Below are 16,961 nucleotides of genomic sequence, written 5' to 3' on the forward strand. Positions count from 1 at the left end.
GTTTGAGGCTGCTCTGCCTCTGTATCTATTATTGTTCAAAAGTTTATAATGTTCTCTATTATCCATGAATGAGTGAGATCATGTGGTATTTTTCCTTCACTGACTGGCTTATTTCACTTAGCATAATGCTCTCCAGTTCCATCCATGCCGTTGCAAATGGTAAGAGTTCCTTCTTTTTTATAGCAGCATAGTATTCCATCGTGTAGATGTACCACAGTTTTCTAATCCATTCATCTACTGATGGGCACTTAGGCTGTTTCCAGATCCTAGCTATGGTGAATTGTGCTGCTATGAACATATGGGTGCATATATCCTTTCTGATTGGTGTTTCAGGTTTCTTGGGATATATTCCTAGAAGTGGGATCACAGGGACAAATGGGAGTTCCATTTTCAGTTTTTTGAGGAAACTCCATACTGTCTTCCATAGTGGCTGCACCAGTCTGCATTCCCACCAGCAGTGCACAAGTGTTCCTTTTTCTCCACATCCTCTCCAGCACTTGTCGTTTGTTGATTTGTTGATGATAGCCAGTCTGACAGGTGTGAGATGGTACCTCATTGTTGTTTTGATTTGCATCTCTCGGATGATTAGTGACTTTGAGCATGTTTTCATGTGTCTGTTGGCTTTCTGAATGTCCTCTTTTGAAAGGTGTCTATTTAGGTCCTTTGCCCATTTTTTGATTGGATTATCTTCCTTTTGTTAAGTTGTATGAGTTCCCTATAAATTTTGGAGATTAGGCCCTTATCAGATATGACATTGGCAAATATGTTTTCCCACGCAGTGGGTTTTCTTGTTGTTTTGTTGATGGTTTCTTTTTCTGTGCAGAAGCTCTTTATTTTGATGTAGTCCCATTTGTTCATTTTCTCTTTAGTTTCAAGTGCCCTAGGAGCTGTATCTGTGAAGAAATTGCTTCGGCATATGTCTGAGATTTTGTTGCCTTTGGATTCTTCTAGAATTTTTATGGTTTCCTGTCGTACATTTAAGTCCTTTATCCATTTTGAGTTTATTTTTGTGTATGGTGTAAGTTGGTGGTCTAGTTTCATTTTCTTGCATATATCTGTCCAATTTTCCCAATACCATTTATTGAAGAGTCTATCTTGGCTCCATTGTATGTTCTTGCATCCTTTGTCAAATATTAATTGAGCATATTGGTTCGGGCCGATTTCTGGGCTCTCTGTTCTATTCCATTGATCTATATGCCTGTTCTTGTGCCAGTACCAGGCAGTTTTGAGAACAGTGGCTTTGTAATACATCTTGATGTCTGGTATTGAGATCCCACCTACTTGTTCTTTTTCAGGATTGCTGCAGCTATTCAGGGTCTTTGTTCCAGGTGAATTTTTGGAGAGTTCGATCTAGATCTATGAAGTATGCCGTTGGTATTTTAATGGGAAGTGCGTTGAATTTATAGATTGCTTTGGGTAGTATGGACATTTTAATGATGTTGATTCTACCAATCCATGAACACGGTATGTTCTTCCATCTGTTTATGTCTTCCTCTATATCTTTTTTCAACGTCCTGTAGTTTTCTGAGTAGAGGTCTTTTACCTCTTTAGTTAAGTTTATTCCTAGGTAGCTTAATTTTTTTTGGTGCGATGGTAAACGGGATTGTTTTTATAATCTCTCTTTCTGAAATTTCACTATTGGTGTATAGAAATGCCTCAGATTTCTTGGGGTTAATTTTGTATCCTGCTACATTGCCAAATTCATGTATTAAGTCTAGTAGCTTTTTGATAGAGTCTCTAGGGTTTTGTATGTATAATATCATGTCGTCTGCAAATAAGGACAGTTTTACTTCCTCTTTTCCAATTTGGATGCCTTTTATTTCTTCTTCTTGCCTAATTGTGATGGCTAATACTTCCAGTACTATGTTGAACAGGAGTGGTGAGAGTGGGCATCCCTGTCTTGTTCTTGTTCTTAGGGGAAATGCTGTTAGTTTTTGTCCATTGAGTATGATGTTGGCTGTGGGTTTGTCATATATGGCTTTTATTATGTTGAGGTATGATCCTTCAATTCCCACTGTGCTGAGAGTTTTTATCAAAAATGGGTGTTGGATATTGTCAAATGCTTTTTCTGCATCAATTGATATGACCATGTGGTTTTTTTCTTTCAATTTGTTTATGTGATGTATCACGTTTATTGATTTGCGGATATTGTACCATCCTTGCATCCCTGGGGTAAATCCTACTTGGTCATGGTGTATGATCTTTCTGATGTACTGCTGGATCCGATTTGCTAAGATTTTGTTGAGGATTTTGGCATCTATGTTCATGAGGGATATTGGCCTGTAATTCTCTTTCATTGTGTTGTCTTTACCTGGTTTTGGTATTAGGGTGATGCTGGCTTCATAGAATGAGCTTGGAAGTGTTCCTTCCTCTTGAATTTTTTGTAGTAGTCTGAGGAGGATAGGTTTTAGTTCTTCCTTGAATGTTTGGTAAAACTCCCCTGTGAAGCCGTCTGGTCCTGGGCTTTTGTTTGATGGAAGCTTTTTGATGACTGCTTCAATTTCTTCCATAGTTATTGGCCTGTTGAGATTTTTAGATTCTTCCTGATTGAGTTTTGGAATGTTGTATTTTTCTAGGAATTTGTCCATTTCCTCCAGGTTGTCTAGTTTGTTGGAGTAGAGCTGTCCATAGTATTTTTTTAACAATCATTTGTATTTCTGTGGGGTCTGTTGTTATTTCACCTCTATCGTTTCTTATTTTGTTTATTTGGGTCCTCTCTCTTTGCTTCTTGGTGAGTCTGGCTAGAGGTTTGTCAATCTTGTTTATCCTTTCAAAGAACCAGCTCTTGGTTTCATTGATTTTCTGTATTGTTTTTTTGGTCTGTATGTCATTTATTTCTGCTCTAATCTTTATTATCTCCTTCCTTCTGCTCACTCTGGGTTTTTTTTGTTGCTGTCTTTCTAATTCTTTGAGTTGTAGAGTTAGATGATTTACTACCATTTTTTCTTGTTTTTTGAGATAGGCCTGTAGAGCTATAAACTTCCCTCTCAGGACTGCTTTTATTGTGTCCCATAGGTTTTGGATTGTTGTGTTTTCATTGTCATTAGTTTCCAGGATATTTTTGATTTCTTCTTTGATCTCATTGGTAACCCAATCAATATTTAATAACATGCTATTCAGCTTCCAAGTGTTTGAGTATTTGGGGTTGTTTTTATTGTAGTTTATTTCTAATATTATGCCATCATGGTCTGAGAAGATGCTTTTTATTATTTCAATCTTCTTGAATTTGGGGAGACTTTGCTTGTGACCCAATATGTGGTCTATGTTTGAATATGTCCCATGAGCATCAGAGTGGAATGTATATTCTGTGGCTTTGGGGTGAAGTGTTCTGAAGATGTCTATTAAGTCCATCTGATCTAGTGAGTCATTTAGGATTCCTGTTTCTTTGCTGATTGTTTGTCTAGCGGACTTATCCAGTGATGTCAGTGGTGTATTTAAGTCCCCTACTATAATTGTATTGTTGTCGATCTCTCCTTTGATACCTTCCAGGAGTTTTTTTTTATGAATTTGGGTGCTCCTGCATTGAGTGCATATATGTTTACCAGAGTTGTATCTTCTTGTTGTATTGATCCCTTTAGTATGATGAAGTGGCCTTCCTTATCTCTTGTTATGGCCTTCACTTTGAGGTCTATTTTGTCTGATATAAGTATTGCTACCCCAGCTTTCTTTTCCTTTCCATTTGCCTGAAAGACATTTTTTCAACCCTTACTTTCAGTCCGTGTGAGTCCTTTCTAATGAGGTGTGTCTCTTGTAGACAGCAGATGTATCGGTCATGTTTTTGTATCCATTCAGCCACTCGATGTCTTTTGGTTGGAGCATTTAGTCCGTTTACATTTAAAGTTATTATTGAAAGGTACTTGTTTGTAGCCATTTCTTTTTTAGTGTGGCTGTTTTCTTTCTGAGCTTTTTATTTCTTTTTTTACACCAGTCCCTTTAGCATTTCTTGCATTGCTGGCTTGGTGGTGAGAAACTCCCTTAGCCTTTTTTTGTCTGTGAAACTTCTCATTTCCCCTTCAATTTTGAATGATAGCCTTGCTGGATAGAGTATTCTTGGATTCAGTCCTTTGCTTTGCATCACTTTGTAAATTTCAGTCCATTCTTTTCTGGCCTGATGTGTTTCTGTTGAGAAGTCATTTGATAATCTAATGGGAGATCCCTTGTATGTAACTTTCCGTCTCTCTCTTGCAGCTTGTAAGATTCTCTCTTTGTCCTGAACATTTGCCATGGTAATTATGATGTGTCTTGGTGTGGGTCTTTTCGGGTTCACCTTGTTTGGGACTCTCTGGGTTTGTGTGACTTTTTTCTTCCCTACCTCAGGGAAGTTTTCGGATATTATTTCTTCGAGTAGGTTTTCTAATCCTTGTTCCTCTTTCTGTTGTTCTGGCACCCCTATTATTCATATGTTGTTTCGTTTTATGTTGTCCCAGAGCTCCCTTAGGCTCTCCTCCTGTCTTTTAATTTTTTTCTCCAATTGCAGTACAGTTTGGGTGTGTTTTGCTTCCTTGTCTTCTAATTCACTAATTCGGTCCTCCGCTTCTCCTAGTCTACTGTTGATACTTTCAATGGTGTTTTTTATTGCAGCTATATCGCTCTTCATTTCTTCTTGGGTCTTACTTAAGTTGTTGATTTTTCCATCTGTTTCTTCTAGCTTCTTGCATATGTTATTGATTTTTTCCTCCGTCCAGTTTATGAACTCTAGGACCCTTATTCTGAATTCTTTTTCGGTCATGTTGCATGCCTCTGTATCACTTAGCTGCTTTTCTGGCGAGACCTCTTTTTCTTTCCTTTGGGGGTTTCTTTGTCTACCCATGTTTGATCTCACTGACATATCTAGAAGTTGAGTCGTTCAGTGGCTGCTCCCTGGGTGGCAGTGACTCCTTGGTCTGTGGTTGCTCTTCGGGCAGTTGCGGTAGCAGCTGCTCCTCAGTTGGCAGCAGCTCCTCTGGTGGGTGCTGTTCACAGCTGTGGTAGTTCTTCTGGCTGGTGGGGGTAGGTTTCAGGTACAGCTGCTGTTCCTCAGACAGAGGGTGTGGTGCTCAGGAGGCTGCTGTTGTTTGGATCTGCTGCATTGATTTAAAGGCACAAAATACAACACAACAAGGCACCACGTACCAGGCACCACTCTGTGTTGTTGCTGGGATTGAAAATCCCTCTATAGGCCAGACCCTGTTAACTCCCAGGGACTGATCAGATTATTTTAATCCTTGATCTCGTTCAGGGTGGAATCTGGGTGTGGTTGTGCTCCTTGCCTGGGGGCTAGGTAGGGGAGTCCCACCCTCTGGAAAGGATGGCGGCCCTGATCCTGGGCCCAGGGCTGTCTCAGGACTCAATCCGCTGCCACCTCTCCCGGCCCCCCCTCTCTCCTCAGTCTCTCCCCAGATTGCACTCGTCTGCACCTTCTCCCTCTCTTCAGCACAGGTGAGTGTCTGTATCCGGAATGTCTTACGAACAGGATTCAGTGAAAATAAACAAGTAAACGCCAGCCGCGGAAACAGGGAAGGCTGACTTTCTACAAGCTCTTCTATTACTGGCACTGCATGCTCTGGTCAGCTCTTCAGATTGCTCCCCTGTAGGCTCAGTCCTCCGTGATCACAGAACCCAGCTCTCAAATCCCCCGGCGGCGCCAGGAATCCTGCGGATCTCCTTTCCCCAGTCAGGGGCTGTGCCTGTCCCAAGGGACGTTGCTATCTGCCACGCGGTCTCCCTCTAACCCTCTGGGCTCAGAGGTCTGGCAAATCTTCCTGCCCAGATCCCTGGTTTTTTACCTTTCCAGGGGAGCTCTGCCCTTCCCGGCTGCAAACCGTCTCACCAGCTGAGTAGTTTCGCCAATTTGGCGTGGGTGATATTAGTTTCAGCTGCTCACTCCATTTGCTCCAGGAGACGACCTGGGACCCGTCTGCCTATGTCGCCGCCATCTTGTTGAATCTCTCGGAAAGGACAATTCTTAACTGAAAGGGCCGATGACCCAGTCTAGCCCACACTAAGCCCTCCAGTCTGACAACAAGGACATAACAGAGCGATTCTGTCACAGCTCAGGGGAGCACCCCCAGGAGCACAGCTCGGATTCTGGAGACGCCCCAGGAGGGGTCCTGCCTCCCCTGAGTGCCTGGCCCCGTGCACAGTGGGCATGAGCTGTACGGGATGACAGCCTGTGTTTCTGTGTCTGTGAGGTCTGGGGCTGGGCTCAAACAATTTTGTTAACAAAGGAAATTTCACGCAGAACTCCGGTACAGGCCAAACAGGGCGGCTCTGGGAAAGCGAAGGGTTGGAGGGGTGTGGAGCCCACCATCACTACACATGGAGCTTTCTAGAACACATGGAAACACCCTGCCTAGACCAGGACAGTGGCACCTGGTGAGGGCGGGAGCCAGCACAGGGCAGAGTGTGTGCGCCACGTGTGCACAATGTAGCCTGTGCCTGCTCCAGGGCCCGCTTCCCCTCGGTGGTCCGAGGGGCGGGTGCTGGGGTCTCAGGAGGAAAGAACGTGCTGGCTTTCCATGGCTGTTTGCTGTCCTTCAGCTCCTTCTCTTTTTTGTTTCAAATTGACATCTGCCGCGAAGGGAAAAGAATCGGACCTCCCCTGTGACAAGTGTGGGGCAGCTGCCCTCCTGTCTGCGGTGTGTGCCCGCCTGAGCGTGCCTAGGGCAGCCCTCCCTGCCTCCCTAGGATCACAGGGGGAGCACCTGCTGCAGGGAGGGCGGCACCTCCCGGTCAGGGCAGGTGGTCCCTTCCAGGCCTGCAGACCTCCCCTCCTGGTCCACGCCTCCAGCACACGCAGTCCCACGGCGCAGCCCCTCCCCCCCCCACCCCCGCCCCCAGTATCATCAGACTGGTCCTACTGCACAGTCACAGCTGGGGACAGGGACTGTGTGCTCGTCATCCCTGCACACAGCTGGTGTTGAGCTGAACTGCACTGATAACCAGGGACACACTAGGAGCGGATCTGCTTCCTGCCCCACCAAGCAGTCTGCTCTGGACTCACTGGGGCACAGGGCTCCCAGGTCCCCAGCCCTGGCATGCTCTCCAAATAGCAGGCACCAGAAAAAGCCTCTTAGCAGCGGGGTTTGGGGGTGAGTCAACAAGTACTTGGTTTCGGTGAAGAGCACAGAAGCAGAATGAGCCCCCTCTTTCAGAAGGAAAAACTTGAACAAAAAACCCACCTTCCTCTTGGAAAAGGATGTGTCATTGAAAGGCAACTGTGATACAGATCAGCGGCTCCCAAAGCCTCCGTCCATTCCAGCCCTGCTCTGCCCACCCCTTTGCCTCTTTCTCTTGATGAGAGAAGCTCGAGGAATCAGAACACTTAGGAAGACAATCCCTTTCCTCAGCGGATTCAGCATAAATCTGGCCCCTCGGTGACACTTCCAAGAACAGTGGCCAACTCCTCCTGTCGTGTTACCCTCCACCCAGTGTGAAGAGGGTGGGCTCCACAGTGTCACACTGCCCCCCACAGAGCCTGTCTCTGCCCATAAGTTGCAGGAGCCCATGCCAGCACCATGGAGCTTTCTAGGCAATGGGAGGGTGGGAGATAGTGCTCCTCCTGCACTTATTGTTGATACTTCAGAAGCCGAAGCCAATGTAAACGCTCTCAGTTTTTGCTTTAATTAAAAAGTTAGCTCCCCACCCTCCTAGGATTTTGTTCTTTGGAAATTATAAAGACCCGAAGCGACTGTTAATGGTCGAGAAGGCTGGTCTCATTCCCTGATTCCCTTCTGCCTCCATGAGATGGCAAGAGTTTCCACCAGTTTCTAAGATGAAATTTACCACTGGGAGCTGCTCTGGGCAACTCCAATCCAGGTGAGGAAAGTGAGACCTTCCTGCAATCAGTGCTCTCTGCCTGGGCCACTAGGCCTTCCTTCAGGAAAGGGCAGTCCAAGCCTCCAGAAGAGTGACTCCCCATCACGGAGGGATGGAAGCAGGAGCTGCATGCTTAGGCCCCTCGGGGAGACAGGGAAGGGGTGTTGAGGAACTGCGGGTCCCTATTCCCGCTTCAGCATAACACCTCCACTTTCACCTCCTTTGTGTGTGGGACTTGCACACAGGCCTTAGCTTGAAGGAAAAGCACTGCTGATGGAAACAGGTCTGAGAACACAGGCTGAAGGGCACCACGCACCGCCCACTCCCCGTGCTGCCTGTGGTGGGGAACTGGATCTCCAGGGACCGTTCACAGGGGCTGTCATCTGAATTCTAGCCCGTGGAGAACATAATGCTGGTGAGTCAGCGGACCTGGAACATCCTCGGGAAACCTGGGCCTTTTGCCAGACGGCCACCTCTGACTCTGGCCCAGCCCTGAGTCGTGGTCGTGTCCAGCTCCTGGAGGAGGGAGGGATGGGTGGACCCTGCCCTTAGGGAGTACGTGCCCTGCATGTCCTATATCTCCCCATTTCTCCTGCTGGGACAGCCTCACACTCAGGACTCTCTCTGACTTAACTTTAAATCACTCTTCCGCCTGCGCAATGACTGGGACTCCAAAGGACAGAAGTGTCCTGGCCTAAGGGCCATGCAGCAAAGGCAGCTGATACTTAGTATCCTGGGAGCACCTCCACCTCCAGGGCCAGCTGCACCCAAAGCAGGGCCCTGAGAGCAATCCCCTCCCAGGGGCCTGGGCTCTCCGGCGGGGGGCTGGGGGGGGGGTGTTGGAGGAAGGTAAAGGAAAGAACCACCACCTGAGGGAGGAGGCGGGTTCCCTAGAGAATGAGCCTGCACCAGCAGCTCCTCACCAGCAACGTCAGGAATCCATGGGCCACCAGTCACTGCTCTTCCCTGAGAAGGACTAGGATGCCCTGTGCCTCAGGCCTGCCAGCTGCTCTCTGACAGCAGCCCTGGGTCCCCTCCAAAGGGACACCAGGGTCTCCATTTTGCGGACAGTTCTAGGTCCCCCTGAGCGTGAGCACTGGGCTGCCAGGAATCGCCGTGGGCAGTGCTGGGCGTGCAGTATGGGGGGCCCTGGGGCAGGCTCCGCAGGCATCTGAACAGGCCTGGGCTCTGGCTCAGGGGGGATCCAGGCTGAGGCAGCCAGAGGGTTCGCCTGGAGGGCCGGGCCTAGAGCCACACAGCCTGCTGGCAGGCCCAGGGGAGGGGGTGCTCCCGGCTCCTGCTGGAGCCCAGGCAGGGCTTCCGCTCTGCAGAGCCTGGGAGACTGGGCCGACTGCTGAGTGGCCACAAGGAACACAGAGCGAGCCCGTCCCAGCTGCACAGGGCACAGCACCCTGACACCCAACAGTCACTGGCTGCCATTTCGGTGTCTGGCCAGGAGCACAGAGGGACTGCCTCCTGCCCTGTGCTCACTCACCTCACCTTCTCCCAGGGGTGCTCCTGATTTGTAAACCAGGGGCCAGGTCCTGAAGCTGAGCCAGGCAGCGTTGAGAGCCGGGGCCCTGTCTGTCTTTGCTGGGCTTGTCAAATTACAGTTATGCTTGTCATAGCTCCCAGGGTCCAGTGGGAGGTAAGATGATGAAAAATCATAACCCCTTCTCTTCTTGTCAGTTTCTAACACCTCCGGGGCGGTCATTTCCAGCTCTTCTGCTGTCCTCAGATGCTGTCATCTCTAGGTCATAAGCAGAATGTCTTTTTAAGTTTTAAGCTGTATTTCTCCCATCTGTTGCACATTTTAAATTTCCCAGTGCTCATCCCCAGATGCTCCTTTTCATAGCATCCTGCCCTGGTTGCACCGTGCAAAGTGGTTTACTCTGCTGTCATGATGAGCATTTTAAAGCTTTTGTCTCTGCCCAATGCCTGCTGACCCTGTTGCTCTCACATTGGTTTGTCTCTGGTGTTGCAGACGCTCCTCAGGTGTCCGGGAACCCTGACCTCTCATGGGCTCCCCCTGGAACATATGACCCGACTACCCTGCTGGGAGAGTCTCCCGCTAATCAGATGCCTTGAAGAGGACCATAATTTCCCATGTAAGGTGCGAGCACGCAAGGCTACTGGCATCTGGGAGGCATCCAACCTGTCAATCCTCCCTGAATCCCCTTGTTTTTCAGTCTAGGACACCTGCCCTCCTCGCCATGGACTGGCCTCCAGGGCAGGGACCCTGTCAAGTCTCCTCCCGGAGAATAAACCTCCAATGTTGCCTGAAGTTAGCCCAAACTCTGGTTCACCTCCGTTCAGGAGCCACTTGTTGCTACCAATTTCTGAGCAGTGGTGTGGGTCCCAGGGCTCAGGCCCAGCCGTCCAGATGGCTGAGTTACCCTCCCAAAATCGCACAGCTGTAGGCGGAGCTGAGTTCTGAACCTGTGTCTGTGGGATGCCAAACCTGTCCACAGCGTCACCCACCTGCTGATCACCTCTCAGTCTGGGAGGCGCCTCCTGCCCCTGTGAGCCGGGGTCTTTGGGAAGGACCTCAGGCCGAGATGCTCATCCCTCTTGGTTCTGGAGCGACCCGTGACTCACCGTGGGTGCGGCCTGGGTGCCGGGAGGTGGAGGTGGAGCTGGAAGGAGCTGTAGTGATGGCTGAGGATGAACAGGGCCCGGAGCCCAGCTCTGATGGCCGGGGCTTGGTGGCTGGGTCAGCGGAGGCATCTCCTCGAGTGCGGTCAAGGCTGCCTCTGTGTGGGGCCACTCCCTTTGGTATTGGGTCCCCAGGGCCTGGGGCAGAGAAGGACAGTGAGAAATGAGGCTGCAAAATCCCATGCCAAGTTGGGGTGATCACCTGAGGCCTAAAAGCAGAGGCAGCAGGGCCAGGGAGCCCAGGGACAAAAATGGGGCTGTGTGCCTCACGGTCTGTGGTCTAAGGGGGGGCCCTGGCGGCAGCCTGAGTTGGAGGCCCCAGGATGCCGGCCCTGGCTCTAACCATGGCTCACAGTGTGAATCCCCAGCAGCCGGGAGGAAATAAAGGGTGAGCTCAGGAAGCTCAAAACAATGTTGGTAAAAGTCCAACACATTCACTACTGGCCCCCTGCCGTGTCCCTCAATCCCTGATCACTAGTGAGTAGACCTGGCCTGTGGCTGCTCAGGACCACTCCCGACCTGGGGCCAGGCCCTCAAGGTCCGGGATGTGCACCCTGCAAACGGGCTTCCCTTCTGATTTGAGAAAGAAGTTCACTGCCACCCTAATAGTCATCTGTTTAAGAAGTTTTCATCTCTATGGTGACTGACTGCAAGAATGAGTTTTACCTTGTATGTTTTGCAATCTCTGAGTTTTCTACTGTGAACATATACTCTTGTCCAAGTTAAATAAAACCCCAATGAAAACAGCAACATTGGGAGCAAAAACAAACCTAAAAGACCTTGGACTACCTCGTAGTAGGAAAGGGGATGGCTCTCCAAATACAAATGAAAAACGAATGTGGTTGGAGTTCCTCAGAGCATCAGGACAAGGCTGTTTTGCACAGTGTCCTGCTCCAGGCAGCCAGAGGGCTATGGTCCCGGAGCCACGCCCACTGTGGGGATTCTGGGCTCTCCACTCTCCGAGGACCTGCTGCCCTTGCCCTTCAGCCACCCAGTGTCTGGACTCACGGGGAAGTTTTAAGCACCCAAGCCTTGCAATTGAAACCAAGGGGAGATTTGGATTCTGAAAGATAACCTTGATGAGAAGCAAGATTCAAGTCTGGTGGGATGAATCTGACAGGCGTCCACTGCGTGAAGTCAGAGTGAGCAGTAGCCGGGAGGCGGATGCTCCAGACAGCAGCCAGGGCAGAGAGCGCGCGTTTCCAACAGCATGCTGGGCAGGCAGGCAGGGGACCAGCACACGGCAGCCCAGGAATCAGAGGGATGCATGTGACAAAGTCAGTGCCACATCAACTGACAGGAGCAGTGTGAGAATCACCCGTTTACTTTTACGGTGACCTTGTGTTTATATGATAGTGGTTTTCCATTTACGGTACGGATAACAATCTTTTAAAATAAAGTGGAAACTGCAAGTCGATTCAAGGGGAAGTATGTAAGTATCACTCAGGTGAAATAGACTTTGCAAAATCATGGAGATGGTATGAGGATGGCTGAAGACAGAAAACAATGCAGTAGCTAAAGGCTTCTGTGGACCAGCGCTCCAGCTGACGGTGACTTTGAGCTGATGTCCTGTTTGTCCACTGCTGCCCTCACAGTAGCATCCAAGACGTCAGAGGACCTCAGCACAGTCCTAAAACGTCGCTTTGGGCTGAACCCCGGCTGAGCAACATCGATCCGATTATTTGAGATGCTGAGTGGAGCAGTAAATTCTTCAAAACACAGAACACATCTAAAAATGGACTGCTCTGCAAAAGCCAAGATTCTGTGCTCTGACTCAGAAGGTGGAGACAAGGGCAGCAGATTTAAAGTTAGCGGCCCAAAAATGAGTCTGAAAAATCTCACTTGACAGGAGGTGCGCAGTTTCGGAAGCATAGCGACCGCTGATGAGTTCTGCGCTGCACAGGGGCATGGTCTACAAGCCTGCAGGTGCGAGAGAGGGGGCGGCACTGGGCCCGGGGCCTCACTTAGCACAGACACCCTGGCCATGGATACCCCAAACCTCCCCTAACACTGCGCTGCGCTGGAGTCAGGTCCAGAGTCTGAGACAACTGGTCTCCTTTAAAGTCAGAATCCAGGTTGGCTACTTTAAGCTTGGCTTGGAATTTGGGTCAGGAGGAGGGGTCCACTATGGGTCATCTGGCCTTTAGCTACTGTTTTTCTGTTTGTTTTTTGAATTTCAGACATGAAGGCAGGTACATTGTGAAGACACTGATGGATTTGAAATCCCCACTGTCTGAGAAATGGAGGGGCTAGTGAGAAGCAGGTTTGATGTCAGAGGAGGTCCAGAACCTCAGGCGTTTACAGAAAGCCGGCCGGGCTGATGAAGACTTGGCCTTGTCCTCACTTCCACTTCTGCAAAAGCGACTCTTTATGTGCCGAGTTGCTAAATTGTGATCCCCCGATAACCCAAGAGAGGAAGGAAAAACAAAACAAAACAGCAAATAAATGAAATGAATAACAAATGACTGCGTTAGCTAAATGTTCTTGGGAAATCAGAGTCCTGTCCTGCCCAGGAGAGTTGGAAACAATACCCACAGCACAATCAGAATCAGGACTCGATGAACCATTACGCTCTGACCCCACTTAATTAATTTAGTGGCATCCTTGTGCCCAGACTTTACCTAGCACGTGAGGAGGATTCTATATTGCTCTAGGAGCCAATGCCTTAGACTATTTTTCAATTTCAACGTGTTAAATTATTAAATAAGAATGTTTATTGGTTTAGGACCCAGTTTTTCTTAGTCCTCCACCCTAGTGACAAGATCCCTGGCAACTTGGCTCTCACACAACTAATTCCTGTTCCTTTTCGAACACCTTGGGACACTTCCTGGTGTGCTTCTGGCTGCTGCAATGGGACAGGCCACCTGAACTGCTCACTAATAGTCCTTGTGCATCTCAAACAGCCTCTTATGGAAGGATGAGTTTGAAATTCATCTTTTTCAGACCAAAATACTGTCAACGTCAAGAATTATTCCCATTTAGATCCCTATGCATCTTCTACTGCAAACCTACACTTCATGACCTTTAAATTATGGAGTCTCATCAGAGCAGACAATTGGCCTAACTTCCTGAACATGTCATGTACATGAGCGTAACTGACTTATCTGATTTCTGACTTAGGATTCAAGTTCATAGCAGGTCCACCGTTATTTCTCTCTCCACAGCACCACCTGGTGGCCACAGCTCACACCACAGGAGAAGGAACCCACTACCAGTGATGGTGAACCTTTTGGGCTCTGCCTGTCAGCATTTTGAAAAACCCTAACTTAACTCTGGTGCCGTGTCACATATAGAAATTTTTTTGATATTTGCAACCATAGTAAAACAAAGACTTATATTTTTGATATTTATTTTATATATTTAAATGCCATTTAACACAGAAAAATCAACCAAAAAAATGAGTTCGCGTGTCATGGTTTCACCATCACTGCACTATGCAATGCTGGTGCCCCAGGCTTGGTCAGCACCTTCAGGGACCAAAGCAGCCTCAACTGCAGGCAGTGCTCACAGTGTTTAAGAGTTCAGGCTCTGTAATCTGTCAGGCACAGGTTCAGATGCCAGCACCACCCCTTATTCTCTGGGCAAGTGCTTAACCTTGTCAAGCCTCACTTTCCCAGCCCTGGAAAGGGGATAGGAATCGTACCTGCCTCACATGGCAGTTGGAACTAAAGGAGAGATGTAAAGTGTGAAACTAGCTAAAGGGTGCTGAGCCCAGAAAGAGCCCCCATTACATGGCTGCCGTTACTAATATCTACCACTGACCTGCTCATTCATGGATCCAAACAGTTGTTTCTTTATCTTTTTTTTTAAAAAAAATTTATTTTATTGCTTAAAGCCATGGTCGGCAAACCGAGGCTCTCGAGCCACATGCAGCTCCCTGCCCTTCCCCTCCAGCCCCCGAGTGTGCCTCCTCCACAAAACACCACGTGCGGGCATGCACATACAGTGCAATTGAGACTTTGTGGCCCATGCACAGAAGTCGGTTATTTTGTGAAAGAGCCGGTATTTTGTGGAAGAGCCACACCCAAGGGGCCAAAGAGCAACATGTGGCTCGTGAGCTGCGGCCCGCAGATCCGCAGTTTGCCGACCACTGGCTTAAAGTATTACAAAGAGTACTACATGTTTCCTTTTTTCCCCATTGACCTTCCCCTGGCCTACCTTACCCCCCAGTTTCTTGAGTCCATTGTTTATGCTTATATGCATGCATACAAGTCCTTCCGTTGATCCCTTACCTCCCCCACCAACCCTCCCCAGCCTTCCTGCTGTAGTTTGACAGTCTGTTCCATGCTGCTCTGCCTCTGTATCTATTTTTGTTCACCAGTTTATAATGCTCTTTATTATCCATAAATGAGTGAGATCATGTGGTATTTTTCTTTCATTGACTGGCTTATTTCACTTAGCATAATGCTCTCCAGGTCCATCCACACTGTTGCAAATGGTAAGAACTCCTCTTTTTTTTTTTTTACAGCAGCATAGTATTCCATTGTGCAGATGTACCACAGTTTTCTAATCCATTCATCTGCTGATGGGAATTTAGGCTGTTTCTAAATCTTAGCTATGGTAAATTGTGCTGCTATGAACACAGGGGTACATGTATCCTTTCTGGTTGGTGGTTTTGGTTTCTTGGGATATATTCCTAGAAGTGGGATCACTGGGTCAAATGGGAGTTCCCTTTTTAACGTTTTGAGGAAACTCCATACTGTTATCCACAGTGGCTGCACCAGTCTGCATTCCCACCAGCAGTGCACGAGTGTTCCTTTTTCTCCACATCCTCGCCAGCATTTGTCCTTTGTTGAACTGTTGATGATAGCCATTCTGACAGGTGTGAGATGATACCTCATTGTCGTTTGAATTTGCATCTCTCTGATGATTAGTGACTTGGAGCATGTTTTCATATGTCTCTTGGTTTCTGAATGTCCCCTTCTGAAAAGTGTCTATTCAGGTACTTTGTCCACTTTTTATTGGATTGTTTATCTTCCTTTTGTTAAGCTGTATGAGTTCCCTGTAGATGTTGGAGATTAAACCATTATCGGTGATAACATTGGCAAATACTTTCTCCCATGCAGTGGGCTTTCATGTTGTTCTATTGATAGTTTTGTGTGTGTGTGTGTGTGTGTGTGTGTGTGTGTGTGTGTGTTTGCTATGCAGAAGCTTTTTATTTTGATGTAGTCCCATTTGTTTATTTTCTCTTTAGTTTCTATTGCCCTAGGTGCTGTATCGGTAAAGATATTGCTACCACAAATGTCTGCTATTTTGCTGCCTATTGCTTCTTCTAAGATTTTTATGGTTTCCTATCTTAAAGTCCTTTATCCATTTTGAGTTTACTTTTGTGTATGGTGGAAGTTGGTGGTCTATTTTCATTTTTTTGCAAGTATCTGTCCAGTTTTCCTAACACCATTTATTGAAGGGATTCTCTTGTCTCCATTGTATGCTCTTGCCTCCTTTGTCAAACATTAATTGAGCATGCTGGCTTGTGTTGATTTCTGGGTTCTCTGTTCTGTTCCACTGGTCTTTATGTTTGTTCTGGTGCCAGTACCAGGCAGTTTTGAGAACAGTGGATTTGTAGTATAGCTTGCTATCTGGTATTGTGATCCCTCCTACATTGTTCTCTCTCAAGATCGCTGCAGCTATTTGGGGTCTTTTTTTATTCCAGATGAATTTTTGGAGAGTTTGTTCTAGATCTCTTAAGTGTGCCATTGGTATTTTAATGGTGATTGCATTGAATTTATAGATTGCTTTGGGTAGTAGGGGCATTTTAATGATGTTGATTCTACCAATCCATGAACATGGTATATTCTTCCATTTGTTCATATCTTCCTCTATCTCTTTTTTTCAATGTTGTGTTGTTTTCTGAGTACAGGTCTTTTATGTCCTCAGTTAAGTTTATTCCTAAGTATCTTAATTTTTTTTTTTTTGGTGAAATGGTAAATGGGATTGTTTTTTTTTTTTCGCTTCTCTTTCTGTGAGTTCATTATTAGTGTATAAAAAGGCCATAGATTTCTGGGTGTTAACTTTATATCCTGCTACTTTATCAACTTCACTTATTAGGTCCAGTAGTTTTTTAATGGAGTCTTTGGGGTTTTTTATATATAGTAACATGTCATCTGCTAATAAGGACAGTTTTACTTCTTCTTTTCCAATTGGATGCCTTTTATTTCCTTTTCTTGTCTGATCACTATGGCTAGCACTTCCAGTACTATTTCAAACAGGAGTGGTGAGAGTGGGCATCCCTGTCTTCTTCCCATTTGTAGGGGAAATGAGTTTAGTTTTTGCCCATTGAGTTTGATGTTGGCTGCAGGTTTGTCATTTAAGGCTTTTATTATGTTGAGGTATGGTCCCTTTATTCCCACTTTGCTGAGAGCTTTTATCAAGAAAGGGTGTTGGATTTTGGCAAATGCTTTTTCTGCATTGATTGATATGATTATGTGATTTTTGTCTCTCAGTTTGTTTATGTGATGTATCACATTTATTTATTTGTGGATATTGTACCATCCTTGCATCCTCGGAAT

General features: G+C 47.0%; 1 protein-coding gene across 1 annotated transcript in view; it reads right to left on the bottom strand.

The window, feature by feature from the left end:
* Positions 1-6,212: 6,212 nt before the first annotated feature.
* The window catches only part of LOC132214618 (protein Daple-like), a 49,383-nt gene continuing 38,634 nt past the window's right edge, over positions 6,213-16,961 (bottom strand). The window contains 4 exon segments of the mRNA XM_059661957.1: positions 6,213-6,249; positions 8,114-8,187; positions 8,357-8,361; positions 10,396-10,590. Coding sequence (XP_059517940.1) covers positions 6,213-6,249; positions 8,114-8,187; positions 8,357-8,361; positions 10,396-10,590 — 311 coding nt within the window.

Source organism: Myotis daubentonii, chromosome 13, assembly GCF_963259705.1.
Source record: "Myotis daubentonii chromosome 13, mMyoDau2.1, whole genome shotgun sequence".
Classification (NCBI taxonomy): domain Eukaryota; kingdom Metazoa; phylum Chordata; class Mammalia; order Chiroptera; family Vespertilionidae; genus Myotis; species Myotis daubentonii.